At 42.5% G+C, this 25,281-nt stretch overlaps 1 protein-coding gene across 1 annotated transcript in view; it reads left to right on the plus strand.

Annotated features, from left to right (window-relative positions):
* Positions 1-25,281, plus strand: part of SHISA7 (shisa family member 7) — a 374,289-nt gene that overhangs the window by 345,740 nt on the left and 3,268 nt on the right. The window contains exons 2-4 of the mRNA XM_069948146.1: positions 3,460-4,234; positions 10,845-10,999; positions 23,315-23,374. Coding sequence (XP_069804247.1) covers positions 3,678-4,234; positions 10,845-10,999; positions 23,315-23,374 — 772 coding nt within the window. The 5' untranslated portion in view covers positions 3,460-3,677. The remainder of the gene's footprint in view (positions 1-3,459; positions 4,235-10,844; positions 11,000-23,314; positions 23,375-25,281) is intronic.

Below are 25,281 nucleotides of genomic sequence, written 5' to 3' on the forward strand. Positions count from 1 at the left end.
GATCAGTTTGTACGCTTCAGTCTACGCACATGCGTACAGATTGTCAGGTGCAAAGTGTAAATTACGCATTTGCGTACGCAATTGTCTACGCAGCGGCGTACAGATTCCGTACGTTTTGGTCTAGAGTTACGCACATGCATACAGATTGTCAGACGCAAAGTGTGAATTACGCAGTTGCGTACATTCGCAAGTTTGAATATGTTTGAAAACAATCTTTATTTATAAATTGTTCGTGATTGGCAAACACGAACAATTAGCGCCATGTTCGTACAAACATACAAACATTTAGGAACATGTTCACTCATCACTCATAGTAAACAACTGTTTAATTGTGGCTTACCCATTCATGTAAAATGGGTGAGCCATGATGGTGCAGATCTGCAGCAGATCCACAACAGATTTGATTTAAATAACTGAACATAGCATCAAATCTGCACCATCAAATCTGTTGCGGATCTGCTGCGGATCCTGTATGTGTGAACGCACCCATAAACAACATAGCTGCTATAGCATGCCTTCATCCGTTCTGCTTGCCTGCCAGGCCTCCTGCTCATACACATGCCCACTCCTCACTCATGGGCCATTAAAATCACTTTAGCACCAGGCAAGCCTACAGGGTCCACTAGAGTATGTGATAAACACAGAGATGTAGTAACTGGTGCACATCTACTGTATGTACAATAATAATAAAGTATAAAGGTTGGTGAAACCTCCTCAACAGCAGATGTGCGGGATAGAAAGCATCCTACATAATGGAGTTTAATATTTCCAACCCTTTGGTCCTATGGGAGATAAGTTGTTGGCAGATCACTCTGGCATGAATATTAATGTCCGACTGGGTGTGTGCATATTTATGGTAGATTTGGGAGAAATAGCTGTTGGCTGGAAATGATATCACGTGTACGGCCACTTTAAGCTAACAATGATCATCTGTAGATAGATATCAAATGGTTACCTTAGCAACACTAGAGAACAAACCTAAACCAGGTATGATTTTACATAGTGTTTAACTGTCTGCAGTACTACCATGCACTGAATGTACTGACATACAGTCCTTTATATATACACTGTATTTAGGCGCTATTAAGGACAAAACATTACTTTACTTTAACCAACCTGTATAAAGGAAATAGTCACGGGCTGAATAAAACAAATAAAAAAAACAAAACAAGAAAAAAAGAAAACATGTGTGATTTACATGTGTATTTTAAAGAGTTGAGGATAATAGTGAGTAGGCCTCGTTCACACAGAGGCGGAATTGTCCGCTGTGAAATACCGCCAGCCTCCGTGTCATAATGACACTCTATAGGAGGCGCACGCAATGCATCTCTTGGTGCTGAAGAATAAACGTTCATTCTTCAGCGCAGAGAGACGCTGAGCGATGCAGTGTGTGCGTCTCCCATAGAGTGTCATTATGACACGGAGGTTGGCGGCATTTCGTAGCGGACAATTCCGCCTTCCGCCGGGGCCATAGGGGAAGATTTATCAAACATGGTGTAAAGTAAAACTGGCTCAGTTGCCCCTAGCAACCAATCAGATTCCACCTTTCATTTTCCAAAGAGTCTGTGAGGAATGTTAAGTGGAATGTGATTGGTTGCTAGGGGCAATTGAGCCAGTTTCACTTCACCATGTTTAATAAATCTCCCCCTAAAAATATGGGCACAATAATAATAATAATAACAATTTTTTATTTATATAGCGCCAACAGATTCCGCAGCACTTTACAATTCTGGGGGTATATACATAGACAAAAATCAAACATTACAGAGATCTTCATATAATTATCCATACATGAGGACTAAACATAATGAATACCTTGCATAGTCAGCTTGCCCTGGCCTAAGGGACATCTGTTCTGTGGCCTTCCTGTTAGCAGTATGTTACCTTAGTAGACCCCCAGTTAGGTTCAGACCACTTCTACTACTGGAAGTCAACCAATGTGATTTGTCTCTGCCACTTCAGGGTCATTAACCCCTTCAAGACAGAGCCCTTTGATGCACAAAAGTCCGGGTCAAATTAAAGGGGTTATCCAGCGCTACAAAAACATGGCCACTTTCCCCTTACTGTTGTCTCCAGTTTGGGTGGGGTTTTGAAACTCAGTTCCATTGAAGTAAATGGAGCTTAATTGCAAACTCCACCTGAACTGGAGACAACAGTAGGGGGAAAAGTGCCCATGTTTTTGTAGCGCTGGATAACCCCTTTAATGCAATGTTCCTCCCCGCCTTCTAAGAGCCATAGCGCTTTTATTTTTCCACCTACAGGGCTGGTTGGGGAGTCATTTTTGTGCCATGATCTGTAGTTTTTATTATTATATCATATTGGTGTAACAGAAAAATTTTATTCACTTTTTATAAATATTTTTCTGATCTATAATATATGAGAGCATGTGATGTTGCATTACACAGAATCGTCCTGATTCGGCAGATTATTGCCCTGTGAAATAGGGCTCTTACTTGATATGTGACTACAGATTGAGGCTATGTTCACACTACGTAAAACTACGGCCGTAGTTCTCGCCGCAGAACTACGGCCCTAGTTTTGTGGGGTGGGACATAGCCTTGTGTGCAATTGGATCCCGGCCGGAGCATACACACAACGTATACGCTCCGGCAGGGATCTGTGCGGCGCCGGAAAAAACTGACAGGTCAGTTTTCTGCGGCCGGAATTCAGTGAATTCCGGCCGCAGAAAGACCTGTCAGTTCACACAGTGAAGCGAGCGGCTCCGGACGCTCGCTTCACTGTGTGCTATGGGAAGCTCTGATGCGGGCACGCGCTGATGCGCCCACATCAGAGCTCCGCGGCCGGAAAGATCACCCGGCCTCTCATGCGTAGTGTAAACATAGCCTGAAACTGTAGTTTATTTATTAGTATCAATGCTGAGACCACCACCAATACCTAGATAGAGTCGTCAGGTGAAGCATATAGTTGAACACTTTGCTGGCTCGCTGCTTGATCCGACTTGTTGCAGGGGAAAGACTCCATTGTAAGTCTATGAAGCCCCTCTCCTGCAGCAAGTCGCAAAAAACAGTGGGGCAGGAATTGAAGTGCAAAGCCATGTGGTTTTTCTGGCTCTGTCCATCAATCAGTGGGGGTCTCAGTGATTCAGTTTCAGTGAAGAGTACATGTTTTAGTGTACGTCAACAAAAATTTATATGTTTTGATACGTTTTTTTTATAATGAAAGTCAATGGAAAAATTGCATTAAAAAATTGCATAAAACAGATTGCAAAAATGCAGTGTGAACCTAGCCTTAATTTTCTAAGTGAAGCTCATTTTTTTTTTTTTTTTTAAATCATAATAAAAATTTACTAATTTTCACTGGTATACAATTTTACAAAATAGAATAATATATAATTTACCTATAATTAAAATGGCATTGAAAAGTTGCGAACAAAATAATGTAACGTTGGATAAAAAAAAAAAAATTTTTTTATCTTATTGGCTTTTTTCTTTCTTTCAGGTTTTGTTCAGAGCCATTTTTGTAATGAAGACAACTTTTTATAAAGTTTATTAAAGCAAAATTACAAATTGAAACTGAGTTCAATGTACATGGTCCTCCATCATTCCTCGTTTGAAGACTTCAAAAGCACTACAGCCGAAGAACAAAGGCTCTTCTTCCACACATCAAAAGAAAACTATATTTGTTACTGCCACAGATTGCCATAGTTCTCATCTGCCATGTATCATCTGTTAACAGTGTTAATCAGTATTACTTTAGATGCTCTTGGGGTGCACTCAGCTCTCAGTGTTGGTGCTGTCCAGAGTCGAAAACAAATGAACCAAACACAAGCATTGCCAATGCTGCTTGCTCTCATGAAGCGACCCCAGGCATCCCCGAATGCCTCTTCAGCATTGAGCCAGAACATACCAGATATGTGTTATGGATACTATGATGTGATGGGGCAATATGATGCTACCTTTAACTGTACCACAGGTACATATCGTTATTGCTGTGGCACGTGCCATTATCGATTTTGTTGTGAGCATCGTCACAAGCGCTTGGACCAGGACAGTTGTAAAAACTATAACAGCCCGTTCTGGGCACACACAACCCAGCCTATTACCACCAGTGCTAACAGCAAGTTGAACGATAATGGACATGCAGACCAGACCAATAGCACCGTCTATGTCATCTGTGGTGTCATTAGTTTCACCCTAGCCGTGGGCATCGGAGCCAAGATTGCCTTTAACAAGGCTTCCCGGCGCCCACGGGGGAGAGAGATTAATGTACCCAGGTGAGTTGGTAAAAAAATGGAATTCCAGGAAAGAATTGTTTTCCTCAGATGTAAATGAATTACAAAATGTAAAACCAATATTGCTTTATGTTCTGTAGTTCAGCTGAATTAAATTTAACAGGATTATGGCAAGACACGGTACAGGATAATACTTCATTAGTCAGCTTTGTCATATATAAATATGGGCCAATACAATGGTTATGTGTTAAGCACAGAATTAGGCATTGGTAGGTTTAAGAAGATTTCCTTTCTTTTTTTAGGAGTCTGTTTACTAGTTCCTAACCTAAAAATAAGTTTAGATTAGAAATTAGTTTAACCTGATACAGTCACAATGTTGATTTAACCAACATGCACATAACAAGGTCGAAGAAAATAATTTTATATGCTAGCATACTATTGCAAAAACCAAAGAGGTGTTTTTTTCCTAAATTGTTTACTTTTGTTTAAAACAGTTACAGATAACAAAAGGGGTTAACAAAATCGGGAAGGGTGGAGAATGGAAAATTCTGTATACTATGGGGGAGATGTATGAATGCTGTGGCCGGGGTGTACGACACAGAGAAGGTGCAGACACTTGGCTTCTCCCTGGCGTACACCAGGTGTTTCTCCCACTCACTCAATGAGCAGTCATGGTATGTCAACACCCTGCTCTGCACTGAAGAGGAACAACAACCCCAAAACAGCTGTCTGCTGATGGGAAGTCTTTCCTTTTTGAGAGATTGTCTGGATTGCCACACATCCCCAGTCAATGTTTTAAGACTTCTAGTTCTAGAGTGAAACATTGACTTGAGGGGACACCTGTTTGCCTAAGGAATTTTTCCCACTTCCTGTATTTTATGGACGCTACAGACGGGGAAGCCCTGTAGTGGAGTGTTTCCCTGCCCTGCATGATTACAGTGCCAGGGGGATTCGAACAGTTACCCCGCTCCCGTCATGATATCGATACATCATACTGGTCGGGGAAACACTCCACTAAAGGGCTTCTACGTCTGTAGCGTCCATAAAATACGGAACGTGGGAATAAGACCTAAGAGGAGCTATTTTGCATATTCTAATCTGCTTTAGGTATTTAACTACTTAAAGGTTTTTGCTTTTTTAAATGGTCAATTCATATGTGACTGTATAAATGATATAGATTTTGTCGTCCGCCCAAAGAATTGTCATGTCAATTCATCGGGCGGACAGCGGTATCTGTATGATCATAGAATGGAGCCTATGGGATGGGCGGAACTTCAAGCGGGAGCAAGCAAGATCCGCTGGAAGTTATCCGTGCAAATTTCGTAGTGTGCACATACCCTTAGTGACGAAACACAAATATTTATCGAAATATGCTTTACTCCTAATGACAGTGCAGGACTGGGGTTCTTTGGGTTTACAAGGTAAATTAGATGTCACACAAACCTGTGATGTCATGTTTGATAAACATCTCCCTTTTGTTGTTAGGGTCATTGGGCAGACCACAATGGCTTCTCCTCAGTCTTGATTGATAAATCTCTTTCTGTTTGGATGTAGTTAGAGATCGATCAATCAGGGAGAAGACACCAGGGTCTGCCCCAATGACTTGGGATTCAAGCAGCATGAAAGTGATGACAGATTCTGTTTAAACTATTAAGCCCTGATGTATAATCTGTATCACTGGTCTATTTGTATGGACCTTCTAGTGGAGGTCTCCAGTACTGGACACAGTATTCCAGATGTGGTCTCACTAGAGCTCTATACAGCAGGATCACAATCTCCCTCTTCTTTCTGGTTTTACCTCTAGCTATATAGTCTAGCATCCAAGCTTTCTAGCTTTCCCTACTACCTGGCTGCCTTTGGTTAAAAAATGACCCTGTAATAGAGTCTTAATAAATAAGAAACGTCATTAGGCATGTTAGCTAGGATGTAATTGAATGAATGAAATATCATTTGCTTAAATTATCTCTATACACTGCTCTGATAAATCCCTGAGCAATATTTAAAAAATAATTGATTTCAAGCATTCTCATTTTGAAGCAACCAGTCTGCTCTTACTCCATTCTTAAACAATGCAGAATTGCATCAATTTTAGTTACATAGCTAATAACTGATTCAATACATGCAGAAATTACCTCTTAGAGCCATATTACATGGCCCAATATTCCATGTAAGTGAGCGCCGTCCTAAGCTCGATTGGTGCTTGCTTACCGAGCCTATTACACAACTTGAGGATCATGCAGCAAGGGCTGCACAGACATCTTTAGCGATGTCCGTCCAGACCTTGCTGCGTATATAGAAAATAATAAAGCAATACTTTATCTCTTCATGCTCCTTGGCTTATTTCTGTCCTTCTGGATTCTCCCTGCAGCTGCCACTGGCACATCTGAGTGGTCTCGGTAGTGACAAGCAACTCAGCCAGTCACTGGCTTAGGTGGGACATAGCCCCAGCCAGTCATTGGCTGAGCAGCATGTCACTGCAGAGACAGTTTCAGGAGTTTCAGCGGTGAGCCTGGAGAAGCCAGTAGGATACTGGGGAGCATGGAAAGTATAGCTTTATTATTTTCTATGCACTTTAATCGTCCAGGCACCTTCTATTACATTCAGTCCTGTCTGAGTCGGCCTGATTGGGCAGATTAACACCCTGTGTAATAGGGCCCTTACATAGAGCAGTTTTCAGGATCATAACAAACTAAAAAAAGCAAAAGCCTCTTTTACACTTTAACCCTATTGGTTTTGTAAAGTTTTAGGTAAATTGTGTTTAGAAAGTGAAGCATGTAATCAGCTGTTAGCTGGAGAGTCCGGTCAATCAGAGAGTTGTTGTTAATGGAGTGTATTCGGAGCAGAGACTGGTTACAAGTGGTGTGCCAAAGGGTCTGTTCTGGGCCTTATTTGTTTAAATATGATTGTGAGTGACGTAGGAGAAGGTTTGGTAGGTAAGGTTTGTATGTTTGCTTAAGACAGAAAAGAGTGAAATAGGGTTGATATTCCTGGAAGTGTCAGTAATATGGAAAAGGATTTAGCTTTACTAGATAAGTGGTCAAAACAACGTAAACTGCAGTTCAGTGTTTCCAAATGTAAAATAATGCACTTGGGGAGGAGGTATCCTCTATCCAAGTATGACATCAGTAGTTCTGTGTTAGCAAAGACTTCAGAAGAAAAGGATTTAAGGGTAGGGATTTCTGACAGACGTAAAATGAATCAGTAGGGAAAGCTAAATGTATACTGCGCTGTGTAGCTAGAGGTATAACCAGTAGGAAGAGGGATATTGTGATCCTGCTGTATAGAGCTCTGGTGAGACCACAACTGGAATATTGTGTCCAGTTCTGGAGACCTCACCTACAGAAAGATGATAAAATAGAATGGGGCAAAAGATGGGCTACAAAAATGGTGGAGGGTGTCAGGCATAAAACTATCAGGAAAGATTTAAAGTGAAACTGTCATTTACGTTTTATTTTTATTTTTTGCAGAAATCAATAGTACAAGCGATTTTAATGAACTCTGTAATGGGTTTTATTAGGCAAAAAAAGCCTCTTTCTCTACTCAAAAAGCTGTTTTTCAGCCTCCCCCCTCACTTATTATCTGTGCATTATAAGGCAAAGCCGTCTTCGTCACAAAGGAGCAAAGTGAAGACGGGCTTGCTGAGTCCATTATATCCTATGGAGAAGGGAGGGGCCGAGCGGGATGAGTGAGCAGGAAGAGGAGGGAACCACCTCTGCTGTTAGGCACATAAACTAGGCACGACTAGACTAGGCACGACAAGACTAGGCACATAGGAGCAAAGTGAAGACGGGCTTGCTGAGTCCATTATATCCTATGGAGAAGGGAGGGGCCGAGCGGGATGAGTGAGCAGAAAGAGGAGGGAACCACCTCTGCTGTTAGGCACAGAAACCAGGCACGACTAGACTAGGCACCACAAGACTAGGCACATAAAAAGCTGCATTCACAGGTCAGAAAGGTTAGTGCTTATCTGGAAACTTGATGAGATAAGCTTGAAGGATGTTTTGCAGAGTTGTTTTTTCTTCTCTCCATATTCACTCATCCCCCTCGGCCCCTCCCTCCTCCATAGACTATAATGGAGTTTTGCTTAATAAAACCTATTACAATAGGTAATCACTTGTACTATTGATATTACTATATTGATACTCGTTGATTTCTGAAAAGTGACATGCGAAATAATAAGAAAGGAAATAATTGAAGGGCAGATTTGGTGGACCAGGTGCGCTTTTTCTGCCGACAATCTTCTATCTTTCTATGCAATGTGTAATGTATACGTTATTGATGCAATACTGCGCTGTGTAAGGTTGCTCAGTTTTTCAGTAACACAATGAAAATGCAATGCGAATGCATCATTTAATTGCAGTTATTGATCATTTCATCGCTTTACTGCACCATTGCTGTAATTAATCATTTTATTGCTGTCCAGGTGTCCTTCATTGTGTTAACGCAATGAAATTCCAATGTGCGCAATCAAAGCAGGTGTGGATCATAATGAATTGGATAAAATAAAGAACAGATGCTATACACCAGGAGTGGATTAAAAAGAGTAGAAGTAACATCTGTTCTTTATATTACCTAATTCATTGTGATCCACATCTGGTTTTGGTTTCAACGCGACACCACAAAACTGCACCAAAACTGATCTGGGTAATGGTCCTTTTACACGGGCAAATTATTGGCCAGGAGCGTCGCTAAAAACCCTCCTTCAGCCGATAATTGCGTAAGGCTGGACTTACACTACGTTTTTGCACTCTGTTTAATGTATCCGTTTTTAAATGGTTACTTTTAACCTACACAAAAACGAGGTCAACAATGTTTTGTGTGTGCTAAAAAAAGAGAGTGGAAGTCAATGGAAAAACTGATCCAAAAAGATTGCACACATTTGCATCCGTTTTTTGCAACTGCCTTTTTTTCCATAAAAAATATATCTTAAACGGACTGCAAAAACGCAGTGTGAACCCAGCCTAGCAGTGTCAGTGATCAGCCGAAGACCGAGCAAATGCCCGATTATCGTCCCATCTGCTTGATTTCTTGTACTGCGTGAAGGCACAGCAAACGAGCAGGGCCCCCACAATTGCACAATCTTTGTGTCTAAAAGGACCCTAAGAGCACCCTCAGAGCGTCCTTGTTACTCCGGGAGAGAGTGTAAAAAAGGACAAGGCAGATGAAATCACTCTGTCATGCTAAGGGTATGTGCACACTAAGAAATCTGGGCAGATCACCCGTCGCGGATTCCGCCACTCACCCTCATCTCTGGGTTCTTTCTTGAGGTACATTCTTCGGGCAGACAGCGGAGTCTATGGCATGGGCGGAGATGTGCACGTGTGCGGGTGATCTGCCCGGATTCCTTATTGTGCACATACCCTTAGCATAGAATGTACCTCAAGAAAGAACCCAGAGATGAGTGGCGGAATCCGCGACGGGTGATCTGCCCGGATTCCTGCGCACATACCCTTAGCATGACAGAGTGATTTCATCTGCCTTGTCCTTTTCTATACTCTCTCTAGGAGTAACAAGGAGATGTGCAAACTGCATAGTGTGAACTGAGGTGTTGGAGTGCTGGCCATTTTTCGCATTTTAAGTTATTTTCCTGTTAACTATTTCCATTTCAATATATTGAAATGTATCTGATCACTCTTCATTTATAATGCAAATTGTCACTATAACACTTAGGCAGCAAACTTTGTGAAAACCAAATTGGTGTCAGTCTCAAAACTTTTGGCCAGCACTGTACTTTGATTGTAATTGTTTATTAAAGGGGAGCTCTAGAGACCAAAAATAATTTATAATACATTGCTTTAATAAAGTTATATTGATTTTTGACATGGTGGACATGGCCCACTCTGCTGCCACCAGTGTCTGTGTTGGGAACTACAGGGCTTTCTAAGCCCTGCAGTTCCTGATCCACTGCTCTGTTCTAGTGATGCCACACAGCGCTATGCAGAGTGGCGTCCCGTTCCCCTGTATATTGTGTACTGTATATTCGTATGTACATTTCATGGAAGGGGCCCAACATGATAGTTGTGTGCAGCAGTCTCTGCACAGCGAGTGGTGACTGCAATCTCCACTTACTGAGGTAGGTAGGTAGGTACTAACCAGTGTATATTAGAAACCCCTGCACAATACCTGATGAGTTGAAGTCAGATCTTTAGACTATGTTCTCCATACACAATAATGAGCTTGAGTGGCCTATGAACTGTTCACCAGTTCACAGTTTTCCTTCTTTGGACCACTTTTGGTAGGTACTAAGTACTTAATAATGGGAACGCCGTATGTTCACACAGATGGAAAAATCTGTGGTGGAATCTCTTGGATTTTTGCCTCAGATTTTCACATCCTAAATTACAGATCTGGCTGTCGTTTTGGTGGAGAGCAGGTGGCCTGAAAACCGTCAGCTGTGGTGTACAGGTAAGCATATAGCACCGTCATAGCCCTGGCAGCATCGCTGATAATAAATTTATCCTGGACAAACCCTTTAAGTGACCACATCAGTAACATAGGTTTATTTTTGTAAGGGTTACAGAAAGATCTGTAGGGTGCATGCAATTCCAACAATCCAGCTTCTTACAAATTTTCAGCTTTCTTTGTTGTCCGTGATGTCAGTGTATAGTTCCATTTTATTGTGATTTTTTTTTTATTATTATAACTGTTTCAGAGCTCTCGTGGACATTCTGCGTCACCAGTCAATTCAAGGGAGCCATGGCGAGAGAAATAACAGCACTACTGTGAGTTCAGGAACACATGATAATGGACCATCACGTCCACCGAAAAACCTCTATAACCCAGTAAAGTCTGCAAAGAGCAACCATGGTGAGTTAACTCTTAAGGTATCTTTCCTGTATAGTTATATAAGAGTATGCAGCATATACATAAAAATGTGATAACTAAGTAGGCTGAGAGCACAAAATTATAACCCCCATCATGCTTCTTCCCTAATTAAATTAATGTCATGATCCTTGCCATAGGAGCCAGTTAATATAGGTGGCACTTTGCGATCCTCTAAACAGTGCCCTCTGCATTGTAGCTATTTCGCACTGACTATACTGATCCTGTATTTTAACAGAGAACTAGTATAATAGTGCCGTTAAGAGATAAAATAGAGCTGTCTGTGCTATAGCAGCAATACACAATGTACACATTACTATACACAGAAAAGGGGGGGGGGTAGTCAACAAGTAATATACCTTATAGTGAATCTGTGCCCAACCTGACCCCCCTCCAAACTGCTGGTACCATTGTGAAGCCTGCACTAAGTTCTTTCCTTGGGTCCAAATTGCCGCTGGTGCCATTGTTTCTATAAAACAAAAGGTCTTTTATTCCTGCAGAGCTGGGTCATCAAAGTGCCGGGGCCAAAAACTGCCATACACTAGACTTGCAACACATCTCTTCTTCTCTGTAGACCCTCGACTGGGTTTTCTCCTTCGGTGCTGAAGGAATCCTGCGCATACGCCATTGTTATGTGAAGTGGCACAGGCTGTAAACTAAGAAGAAAACCTGGCCCAGGGGCATAGCTACAAAGAAGAAGGGTGGGGAAGAAGAGACGCGTTGCAGGTCTACTGTATGGCAGTGTGGTGTTGCAGACCTATAGCTGTATGCCTTGTCTCCTTGAAATAAAATAAACTACAGCACCAGCAGCATTTGGACAGAACCTGGTTTGACGCAAGCTTCACAAATAGTTGGCAGCACAAAAAGGCCACAAGGCCCGCCCTTATAGTTTTCTTTTTTATCTGAGTGGAAGCCCTATGTGCTGCTCATATAAAGTTAAATGGCTTTGGGTTAGTCAAAGAAATAAACTGATATTACTTTAGAATACAGTTGTCCAAAAAGACTTGATGTTCTGGGCATCAAGACCCCATAAAAAACGAGGGTAATTAAGTTGATACTGTTTACCTATGTGTAAGTAGTGTCCAGAGTTTTCAATTGTCCTAGCTCTGGTACTATAAAACAGCTTTGACTTTGTTCTAAATAGCCTTGACTTTTGTAAAACGTAAAACAAAAATTATTCCTGTTGTAAAGCTACGTATGACCTATAGCATGCAGAATTTGGGAGGTAGATTTTGAAGTCTGCTCCACTAGACATAATCTTGTTTAAAGTGATACTGTCACCCCCTTTGGGTAGGTGCTGTTTTTGGCACAATCGGGAACTGTGCATGCTATATGTTTCAAAAATACCTTTGAGACAGGTGTCCTGGTCCTCCTTTAGGTGAAAAAAGGCTTTAAACCATTGGTGGACAGTGTCACTGAGGCAGGGCTTCTTGGCTGTTGAGTCCCCACTACCTACCCCGGTCCGTCTCTTGCTTCATTAGGATCGATCTCCCCCCCAGCCCCTCCCAGCGACATCACAAGGGAGAGGTGTGGATTGCAGAGGCAGACCGAGGCAGGGAAAGAGGACTCAATGACCAAGAAGCCCACGTCAATGACACTGTCCACAAATGATTATAGTCATTTTTTTCACCGAAAGGAGGACCAGGACACCTTTTCTTAAAGCTAGTCTAAGTACAAAAATGGTGCGTGGCTAATCCATAAATGTTAGCGCTGCCCAAAAAACTCCAATTTGAGGCATATGGATTAGCCACGCACCATTTTTGTACTTAGACTAGCCTTATTCCCACGGGCCCCTACTTGGGAGCATCCTGTTTGGGCTATCCTAGTTTGCTTGCAGCCCTGCACTCTCCACCAAAGCACCATATCCTGGCATCTTCTGAAGACCTGGTACCCATTTGGGTGATATGCATAAAGCCCAAGGGGCTTGAAGGTGAGCACCCCATCAGCACCTTGCATTTTTAACTGACTTGTTTGTACGGTATCACACGAGGCGCTGCTGCCTGGCTTTTTTTTCTCTCCCTTGTCTACCTTTTCTTAAAGGTATTTTTGGAACGTACACTTGGCTTAGTACCTGATGGTGCCGAAAACGCCACCTACCCAAATGTGGTGACAGTATCATTTTAATAATTGTCATTTCAGACTTCTAGGATGCCTCCAATCTAGTATAGATATTAGATGGGAAGATGCCTAGCATTACGTCTATTTTTCTCATTAGGACACATTCCCCAAAGCGCAAGACAGTATGCAATGGCTGTGCCAGGTTACCCGATGGAAGAGAGACTGCACAGAATGAAAAATGGTAGGCTTCCTCTTAGGAAAAAAAGAAAGAATCTATTTTGTGACTTTAAGACCCCAAACAGGGAGTAGACTGACAGAGAAATAGACAGATATTACTATAAAAAGAAGTTAAAACATCTGCATGGTTTTGTTACATTACAGCTTCACAAGGTGATTTTTAGATTCACTGCTCTTAATGCGCTTTATGGTGTACAGCTAGTTCTCATTCACTTCATTTCATTAGGTGGGGCCAGAGCAGGGCTGTTTTTGGCAAAGTGTGGCCCCGGGCTAAATTAAAAGTGGGGCTCCAAATGATGAAATATTGTACATATTGTAAATATTTAACACAGTTACTTCAAAAGACTGCATACAATGGGTTATCAAAGAAATATTTATTTACTGTACATACTTAAAGCACTATACCAAGAGCAAGTTTTACCACGATGCAGTGGTTAAAAGTCCCCTTCATACTGTTACTAAACAAAGAGCACTTTACAAAGAACAATTATAGTCCTAACCAAGGGACAGATAAAAACACTGCATTGTGACCATTATACCACTGTCACTCAATAATAACTCAGTAACACTGTACCGGTTCACTGCCAAGAAACCAATATGCTCCCCATATAGTAACCATAAGTGGTGGCCAGAGGTGGGTGGGAATCCAAATACAGGTGAGCAAGCTGTTCTACACTTTTTCTGTAGCTCCCATTAATTTCTATGGAAGAAACTAAAAATCGATTCAAGGAACAGGGAAGGGAGGGAGGGGTAATTTCCTAAACGAATGTTCTGAAACCAGCCTAAAAGGACCATATCTTACCAAAATATCATATAACAAATCCCCAAAAAATCTCTTAAGTTCAGATATACTGTTTTATGCATGAGCCAAACAAAAATAAACAGGGAAGGGGGGGGGGGGAGAGTTAGATAATCCCCCCCCCCCCCCAACATGTCTTCCCATCCTTTCCATTACTTTTCTGTAGAGAAGTGGTTCATTTGATCAGCGCTCCGCTCATCAAGTAGGCTGCCTTTTAGCGCTGCTCCGCTCCCTGCTGCTCCACCCTGGGTGCAGGGAAAAGCTGGATCCACGCCTGGGAAAGTTTCTCAGGATTGGATCCAGCTTTTCCCTTGCACCAGGGGTGGAGCAGCAGGGAGCAGAGCAGCACTGACTGGCAGGCGACTTGATGAGTGGAGCGCTGATCAAACGAAGTGCTTCGATTTCTACTCCTCTGGCCAATTACTAGAGAGTCCTCCTCCCAGGGCTGCCAAACATCCGTGAATTCACAGGCAGTCCATAAAAGCCAAGTGCAATCTTCTGCCACCCATAGTAACCAGCACAGAAAAAGAACTGTTTGCAATGCAGCCAAGAAAAGCCTGGAAGGAGGAAGCGGATTGCTAGTTGCGTTTTATCTTATTGGTTTCCAGCAATGTTGCCACTAGTCTATGTAGTCTGTGTGTATTTATGGTTGTGACAGGCCCCTCGGGCAGCAAGCTACTGCTACTGGCTGGGAACAGGGCTCAGCCAGGAGGAAGAACACATGTCCACCAAGAATAGGTTAGCTTTCTTAGCTTCTCCCTGTGGTGGGAAATATTTTTTACTAACAATAGTTAGTGTGCTATGCAGCTGAGTCAGAGCTGAGTCAGGGACTCAATGTGACTGACAGCAGAACTAACCTAGGTGACTAGCATTTTATATCACAGCCACACACATCAGCTGGAAATCCATATAGCTAGAGAACAGTATGCACTTATATAGTATGCAGCCTGTGGGAACAGTATAATACCAATACATGGGGCATAATAGCAGCCCACTAAAATGGTATAATATGCATTGCAGTCTTTGGAAAAAAAAAAAAAAAAAAAAAAAAAAATATATATATATATATATATATATATATATATATATATATATATATATATATATTGGAGCAGGCATGGTCTTTTAAAAGGAGAGAGTCGTACAGTTGTAAAATATTTAAGCCATCTGTGATTTTTGGTGCAGTTGTTCAGAAAAATATTGAACAGCAGTTCAGCCACCCTTCCACCTCCTTTCCCTGTCTATCATGCCTGTATAACTTTTACAGAGAAGTCTGTGCACACACAGTGCACACTGGACTGAACAGACTGGCACTGTTTTGAGTTGATTTACAGAACGTTACTAGAAAGAAAAGAGCAGCAGTGAGCTATGTAGGTCACAGGGGTGGGTTACATCACGTTATCAGTCCAGGTCTCAGCAGTAATCTCATAGAAATGAGATGTTAATAATGATATGATAATAAGTTGCCAGACTTAAATATGTTTTACATTTTCACAAAGAACAGTTTCCTGGAACTTCATCAGTGGTAAAAATCATCAGTGGTAAAAAAAAATAGGAGGAAAGCGTTGATTTACCTTTCAGGAACAGCGTGGACCCTTTGCAGGAGGCTGCCAGAATCAAATTACATGTATATAGACCCTTATATATTAACTTGCTTCATTTTACCACAGTCAATTAGGATATTAAAACTAAGCTGTGATTTTCGAAAAACCAAATAGTTTTGGTGTGAGGCAGATTATTATATCTGGGCCATAGTGTCTAGCACTGGGGGAGCTGCACTACCTATGCCACACCCCCTCTTCCTGAGTTCCATCTTGGTCTATCTGCTTCTAGAGATGGGATTTCCCTAACAGCAGGCAGTGAACAGCAGTTTGCAAGAAAGTGAAACACCTAGAGGCCATGACTTTAAAGCAGTGGTAAAATGGGGTAAAAAGGGTAAAAAGTAGTGATGAGCGAACGTGCCAGACATTAAAAAAAGATTGTGATTGGTTCACGTTTGCCGAACACTCACAAACAAATAAGAACGAACATTATGTACGTTTCGGTCTAGAGTTCCACACATGTGTACATATTATCAGTTGCAAAGCGTAAAATACACAATAGCAGTGCAATTACAAATTGCGTAGCATTAGTGCATTTTTTATTCGCCAATGTGTATATATGCAAGGACGTGCATACATGTCTCACGCAATACGCGCAAGGAATGCTACAGTCAGCTCAGCAAGTCAAGATGAATCCTTTTAGTTCTAAAATGCTGCAGAGCCAGACAGAAATATTAATGAAAAAATATATATAAATTAGCCCAAAAAGGACTGTTGGATTCTTAAGTTTTTTTTCCACAGAGGACACCTGGTCACTACAGGTTTAAGAAATAGATTTTTATAGTGCTAAAATGCTGTATTCTGCCTCCCTACCTGCACTGACAATTTCACAACATTCTAAGCCCTACTCGGTGCGCTCTCCCTCCCTACACTGACTAACTACCACTGTGAATATTGCTGCTTAACTAAATTCAGTTGCTGTCCCTGCTCGTTGCACTCTCCCTACTGAACGGCACAAGAATCAGGAAAGACTGAGAGAAAATTTGCCTCAGTGGCGCATGTACGTAATGACCCTAATCGTACAGCCAATCATAGTAATGCTAGTAGTGAACATGGCTACTACAGTACATTACCTGATGAGCCCTTCCTTCCCCACATGTTAATTGGCTTTTTCACATTGGTGGGAGGAAACTTACGCGAGAAAAGCGTTCGCATGTTCAAATATGTTAAAAAATGATGGTTATAACCATTCTGATCTTCGAACAAATTGTTTGCGATTGGCGAACATGAACAATTAGCAGCATGTTTGCACGAACATCCGAACATGTTTGGTCATCACTAGTAAAAAGTACTTTTTGTTAAATAAAGTGGATTTCAAATCTGCTAGAAATTATATTTAATTTTTTTAAACCACAATGAGCATTTAATGCATTTTATAAATATTTTCTTATTCCATTTTATATAAAAGAAAAACATAATTGGGATATTAAAAACGTCATCAGACATACCCAAAGTCATTGATCGTAGCGGGACTCACTGCTAAGACCCGCTGTCATATAGAGATACAGCAGGGAGAGAGCGAGGCAGTGATGTTATTTGACATCATATAGATGGTATTTGTATCTATTTATATACTATCTATTGTTGTGACACAATGCAGTTTGGATGTAAAAGATTCTTCCGTCCTGACATATTTTATACAATAATGGCAGAATGTGTTCATGGTGTGAAGTTTTACAAAACTATGAATTAGAAACAGATAATTGTTTCTGTATGTTTAGGAAGTGACAGAAGGTGTGAAGCTTCAAATTTTCATAAATCTTGAACGATCACAAGATGTTACACTTAAGAATTGCACATTTAAAAGGACACGGTCTTATTCAAAAGTGTTTCTTTGTGTTTTGTATAGATTTTGGGTTAAATATTTAAAGGGGTTATCCAGGATTACAAAAAGCACAGCTTTTTTTTTTTCTCCCAAAAAAAAACAGCATCGTCCCAGTCCTGGTTATGCTTAGTGTTCCAATTCCGCTCAATATATGTTAATGGAACTGAACTGCAAAATCACACCCAAACTGAGGGCAGGAGAGGCGCTGTTTCTGAAAGAAAGTAGCCATGATTTTCTAAGCCTGCTTGTAGATAAAATAATGTTAACTATCCATCAACATCCCCAAAACCCCTTTGTGTCAGTGCATACAGTTACATTACATAGTAGCTCATAATTTGAATAACACCATTAAAAGGAGTAAAGGCCCTGTCCGCAAGCACTTAAAATCTTTAGTGTACCTGTCATGACACATAAAAAAATAAAAAAACACCATATAGTTATCTTCACAGGACCAGCTGACATCACTTCCTGCATTTTTTGCTGTTACTAAAGACCAAATGGCCTTAGTGATGGACCCTTGACTGCAGTTTTCCAGAAAGTGAGACACCTAGTGGCTGAATTTATATCCTACGGAATACAAGCAAAAAATGTATGAAGGAAATTGCAAAAATGTAATATATCACTGGCTATATAGCTATGTAAGCAGTAGGACTATTTATACCTTTATTGTAATTGTCTTAGACTTTAATCACCTAAAAAAAAGGTTCCTGAATGTTTCAAGGGTCTGGGGTTAAGGAAATAGGTGTGCCATGAGAGGTTAAAGTACTTTTTTTGTTCAATGATCACCCTGTCAGTGTCTGTGGAATGTGGAGGACACTTTTTACTGAAAAGATCTGGTTTTAAGCGGGATGGAGAGGAGGGACGACAGATCAGGGAATATATTAGGCCTCGCTGAAAAAAAGTGTTTTTAGGGCACACTGAAATATGCACTTTTAAAAAATTGCATAATACAAGTAAATATTTACCTTTGTAATATATCTTATTAGAAGATAATGTTCTCCCTTCTTCTTCTGCTTCTGAGTGAATGCTACAGAGACATAAAGGAGAAGGCTCCCCACTAGAGATGAGCGAAAATGCTTGTTCAAGCACACTATTTACTCTAGTATCACGTTACTTGAAAATACTTGATACTCAAATGAATACTGTGTTGTGCTCGAATAACATTGTTAGTCTCATCCCCACATGTGGAAGCGTATACTGCTTGTAACCTGCTATTAACAGGAAACTTGGTAAAGACTAGTGTAGAGGAACGAGAGTGTGAGTGTACTGATGAGGATCTGGGCATGTTAAAACAGGGCCTGCTGCGGAAGGAGAACAAGAGCACGGCTTATGTAGGATTCCTGACCACCGCACGCAGCAGGGTTAGTAGGGACACACACAAACATTAGCAGGGGAGCTACCACTATCAGGCTGACCACTTCTAGCATGCACCGACACATGTCAGTGAAGCACCCAAATAACTGGGATGAAGGCCGTGCTCCTCAATGAGCACCAGGGTCACACCCCCCACCTTGCATCCACCCCCCTTGCCCACAATTTGTGAGAGGGTCACACCAGGCTCTCATCGACAATTTTAACAGGGTCCCAACATGCTCTTGGCCACAATTTTTAACAAGGTGTACATCACCTAGGTACATCACTTTTTAATTTTTTTTACATGAATAGAGTGGTGGTGATGCGGCGATACCGGTGCTGCGGTCCACCGGCCCCCAGTGTGATGATCTGCCATCCCCTCTGTGATGCAACTCCATTCTTCAATGGAGCCGCAGTACAGAGGGCCAACCCGCTTCCAGTGCTTTATGCCTGGGCGGTGATCGGTAGTAGACGGATGCTGGGAGAGGGAACTGAGCGGTGGTTAAAAAAGAGGACTGTGGCGCCGGCATCCCCACACCAGCGTCGGTCTATTCATGTATAAAACAAAAAAGTAATGTACTGGTGGTACATTCGCTTTAACAGGGTCACAATAGGCTCTTACCCACAATTATAAGGAGGGTCCCAACAGCCTCTTACCGACAATTATAAGGAGGGGTATTATGCATAGAGTTCCATAACTGTTCAGATAATTGATTACACTTACTCATTTTAAGTATTATCTTTTGAAATTAATCACAAATCAAATATTTTAGAAATGTTAAACTTGAGTTTATAATTTTAATATACACTCACTGGCCACTTTATTAGGTACACCTGTACAACTGCACGTTACCACTTAATTTCTAATCAGCCAATCACATGGCGGCAACTCAGTGCATTTAGGCATGTAGACATGGTCAAGACAATCTCCTGCAGTTCAAACCGAGCATAAGTATGGGGAAGAAAGGTGATGTGAGTGCCTTTGAACATGGCATGGTTGTTGGTGCCAGAAGGGCTGGTCTGAGTATTTCAGAAACTGCTGATCTACTGGGATTTTCACGCACAACCATCTCTAGGGTTTACAGAGAATGGTCCAAAAAAGAAAAAACATCCAGTGAGCGGCAGTTCTGTGGGCGGAAATACCTTGTTGATGCCAGAGGTCAGAGGAGAATGGGCAGACTGGTTTGAGCTGATAGAAAGGCAACAGTGACTCAAATAGCCAACCGTTACAACCAAGGTAGGCAGAAGAGCATCTCTGAACGCACAGTACGTTGAACTTTGAGGCAGATGGGCTACAGCAGCAGAAGACCACCCGTTACTAGCATGGTGTACCTAATAAAGTGGCCGGTGAGTGTATGTCAAGCTAAGAATCTTTCCAAAAGGAAAGAATACCGATCTGCAGACAGCTGTTCTGGGGTTATTTCCCCTGGTTATTACAGGGTAGGGTGCTGGATCGCCATTAAGAGACTTGTCCTGCGACCATAGGGATGATAATTCTTGGGGTGACTGTAATAATTGTCTGATTTATTTAAACTGTGTAAATGCTGACACCTAGTGGCCATTGGGGGAGTTTTCTCATTTATTTCTTCAGTGTATAAAATAAAAAGGTAATAAGTGATCCAAATACCAAAAAATACAGAGATACAAACTGAAGGCAGTAATCTTAGAAAAGCGTCCCTTTATTTACTCCATCACTATATATATATGCTATCAGCATTTCTTTTGCTGTCCTAATCCAACATTTCAATATCCTGGCCAAGGCAATATTGCTTGTTGGCACGTCAGCCCCTGTGGCAGATTCCCCACCAGTCAACCTTACTCAAGATATGCCCCTGGTCATCATGGGTACATCATCCAATAGCATTCCTATGGACAAGAATTCACAGTGGCTTTGTGACATTATATATGAACGAAATGTCACTGGGCATCACATACAAATGAGGCAGTTACTGGTGAGAACATTTTACAGTAAGTGTATTAGACTTTTTTTTGCTTTCATTTGGCACGGTTTTGTAAGAACAGAAATATATCATATATGCTATATTCATTAGCAGCAGCAAATCTGTGATCTTGTGCTGTGAATACAAATAAGCACCCATATATAACTGTGTAATTACTAAGAATTGCAATTAAGGACCTCAAGAAAGATGAATGATCTTTGGATCTTTTTGGAGCTTTTTTGTGCAGTTCCAACTATCCAGCATCAGACATGTATTTCTCCTTTGTTCTTTTCCTGGCTGGTACTCTTCCGATGGCAGTCATTTGAGTAGCTACCATAGAGGCAGACCATACAGATGCTACGGGGCATGTGCGGTAGGGGGGCCTAGGGCCACCAGCAACCACCCACCCTCCCCTCGGATGGCCGCCAGCCAGCACCAGCCTCCCGCCTCCAGACAGCTGCTGGCCCACACCAGTGCCCCAGCCTGACCGCGTACAGCTGCCAACCCCCACCTGCCGAACCCCCCCCCCCCCCCGCCCGGCCCTGGACAGCCGCCGGCCTGCACAGGCCCCCCACCTCGCTGCCATCCTGCACCAGTACCCCACCCGACCCTTTACAGTTGTCGACCCACACAAGCCCCCCAACCCTATACAGCCGTCTGCACCAGCAGACCAACCTCAGACAGCCACCTACCCACACAGGCCCCTCTGCCCCACCTCCGGACAGCCGCCGGCCCACACCAGAACCCCACCCACCCCTCAGCTTGGGACAGCCACTGGCATGCATCAGCCTCCTGTCTCCAGACAGCTGTCGGACAGATGGGCTGGGCAGGGTGAGTATATGTGTGTGCTGGGGGTTGGGGGGTTGGTGAAGTGTACAGGATCCATAGGGCCCCATACAGTTCTCTGCTATGGGGTCCCATTATCCCTAGCTATGCCCCTGATGGCAGTTATTATTTGGTTGCTGTGTTCTGTGGCTGCCACTATTATGGGAGGCACTGTGTGGCTGGCACTATTATGGGAAGGTTTTTATGGTTGGCACTATTATGGGAGAGTTTTTATGGCTGGCACTATTATGGGAGAGTTTTTATGGCTGGCACTATTATGGGAGAGTTTTTATGGCTGCCACTATTATGGGAGGCACTGTATGGCTGCCACTGTTATGGGAGAGTTTTTATGGCTGGCACTATTATGGGAGACACTGTGTGGCTGGCACTATTATGGAAGCACTGTGTGGCTGGCACTATTATTGGAGACACTGTGTGGCTGCCACTATTATGGGAGACACTGTGTGGCTGGCACTATTATGGGAGACACTGTGTGGCTGGCACTATTATGGGAGACACTGTGTGGCTGGCACTATTATGGGAGACACTGTATGGCTGGCACTATTATGGGAGACACTGTGTGGCTGGCACTATTATGGAGGCACTGTGTGGCTGGCACTATTATGGGAGACACTGTGTGGCTGGCACTATTATGGGAGGCACTGTGTGGCTGGCACTATTATGGGAGACACTGTGTGGCTGCCACTATTATGGGAGACACTGTGTGGCTGGCACTATTATGGGAGACACTGTGTGGCTGGCACTATTATGGGAGACACTGTGTGGCTGGCACTATTATGGGAGGCACTGTGTGGCTGGCACTATTATGGGAGACACTGTGTGGCTGGCACTATTATGGGAGACACTGTGTGGCTGGCACTATTATGGGAGGCACTGTGTGGCTGGCACTATTATGGGAGACACTGTGTGGCTGGCACTATTATCGGAAACACTGTATGGCTGGCACTATTATGGTACAGTTTTTATGGCTGGGACTATTATTGAGTTTCTGTAGAACTTAATGTTTAGTATACTGACTTTTTCGCCCCTTAAATCCCTGTGTTCTGCACCATTCAATCAGGCCCTGGTCGTAACACCCTGTACCTATAACTCCCAGAGCTCCTTCTAAGTTTTATTGTGGGAAATGATGTAATCTGACGATGTGGCCCTCTGAGCAAAAAACATTGTGAACCCTAATTTCTGTTGCACATTAACTATCCATAGAAGGATGCCATTATAACTAGGATAGCCGTGTGATTAAAACAGTTTACATCATTACTTCATAAAAAGAAAGAAAATGTATTTGTCAGCAAACCTTAGACACCAACTGGTTTATTACAAGATACAATAGTATATGGGACCATGAGGTTAGAGTACAAAAGCCTTGACATGTACTGTAAGGCTGGCTTCACATTATTCTGGATATATCTTTGCGTCTGTATTATGGCTGCATGTCCCAGTCTGATTACGGGTCTAATGCCCCAAACTGAGAGGTATCAGTTCTGGTCATGGAACCCACCAGGGCTTGTGGTCTTAATACGGATGCAGCAATATGTCTGTATTACCCCTGTGTGATAGCGGCCTACCTGCTGCATCTTTACACATACATTTGTACTTACTATTGAATACACTATAAATCTATGTTTTTGTATCTTTTTCTAGATAATATGCACCATAATTTCATCCTTACTGTTAACAGCCCAAAGCATGCAGCAACATTAGGTAAGTTTTACCTTTATCACTTACAATGATGTATGCTTTAGGCTAAGGCTACACTTTTACCTACAGTCCAGCCACAAACTCAATGTATTGCTTTGCCCTGCAAATAGTAAAAATGAATTAAATGGTGCTACATAGTTTGCAGTGTAGCCCTAGTCTAAAGTGTAGTCGTAGTGTAGCATTAGCTGTCCTGTGTGTACATGAGGAGCAGCACTATTTCTGTGCATTCTATCACTAGAATATGGCATTGTCCCCCTTGGTTACCACCATGAAAGCTCCATCCCTGTGTCTCCGTCCGTGCTGGCTCCTATACACTATATACACACTAAAAAGGTGACCCTACAATCCTACCTCAATGTAGCAAACCTCCAGAAGTTACCGATCAGTACTGAGCAGTTTAACCAGTGATTTCAGTTGTTACTCTGGCCAGAAACCCTGCATCCTCTCTATGTTCTTCTCAGCACTTCCTGCTCACTCATTCCCCTCCTTCATCAACTTGTATGGGCAAGGTAAGGCCCTATTCACAACTGCGGACCCGCAACTACAGACAGGATTATAGATGTGCATCCATAACTGTCTGCATTTGCGCAGACCCATTGACTGAAATGGGTGGATCCGTGCCACAAATACAGGCTGTGTATTGGCTTGCCAGTATTTTTTTTTCTTGTGGCATGCATCATAGTCTTTTTATGGATCTGTGGCAACTACAGATTAGGGATGGTCCGAACGAACCTGAACCCTCCGCAATGATTCCCGCTGTCTGCCCACTCCGTGCAGCGGGCGGATCCAGCGGGAGGAACGCCTGGAAAACTGGGATACAGCCATAGCCATAGGCTGTATCCCAGTTTTCCAGGCGGTCCTCCCGCTGTATCCGCTCGCTGCACGGAGTGGGCAGACAGCGGGAATCCGATGCCGAGCGTTCGGGTTCGGCCGAACCCGAACCTCGGCGGGTTCGGACCATCCCTACTACAGATGTATAAAAGGGTTCATTGAAATCAATGGGTACTATACTGTCTGCATTAATGGGTCCTAAGCCTGTCTTTACTCTGCTCCACTCTGCTGTTGACAGTTGTTCCTTGACAAACAGAGGGCGGAGGAGCCTTGTAAGTAGGAAGAAGGACGTTTTTTTCCCTAATAAGATATATTACACAGTTTGTCATATTTACTAGTACTACATTTCTGCAAAGTTGCTTGAAATGACAGTTTTATGTTAAAGGCCTTGTCAGGGGAGCAGAAGACAACTAAAGCTTCTGTAACTTAGTTTCTGTCTTAGTTCCATGTCTCGGGCACTCCCTATGTCAGGATGGAAAACAGGAAGTGCTCAACAGTGGGGATCAGATCAGAACAGCAGCAGCTAAGGATTGGAGAGATGTGAGAAAAAATGTTTTTACCACATTGAACACCATTAAAGCTAGCCATACACATTAGATATATGGTGGCTAAATCCACTTATTTTGGAGGGACCAGACAACCATCTAATGTGTGTGGTGGACTCTCCTCTTGCATATGTTTGGGGGATGGGGAAACTGGTAAATCTCTGCACTACTGTACTGACATTGCACAGATTTAAGTCTTTCAAAGCTCACAGCATCATAATGAATGGAGGTCTAGTCCATGGTATACCGTCCATGCCAAGACTTTATATTACGGAAGTATGAATAGGGCTTTAGGCCGTGCAGCTAAATTTTCTATAGCTGACGTTGCAAATGCATCCTCCAGTGACTAGAGGAACCATCTTGGTAGCAGCAGGGAGATAGGGAGAACTGACAAGACATTACAAGCCACAGTAGAATGATAGGAGGGGGGTAGGAAGACATAAGCTGCCTAAGTGTAGGAGAGAATGAGCTCACGCAGCAGGAGAGAGGTGTGTGTTACTGTATGTGCCACAATACAATTTACTGAGACTGTGA

The sequence above is a fragment of the Dendropsophus ebraccatus genome, chromosome 12 (genome assembly GCF_027789765.1).
Source record: "Dendropsophus ebraccatus isolate aDenEbr1 chromosome 12, aDenEbr1.pat, whole genome shotgun sequence".
NCBI classification, from domain to species: Eukaryota; Metazoa; Chordata; class Amphibia; order Anura; family Hylidae; genus Dendropsophus; species Dendropsophus ebraccatus.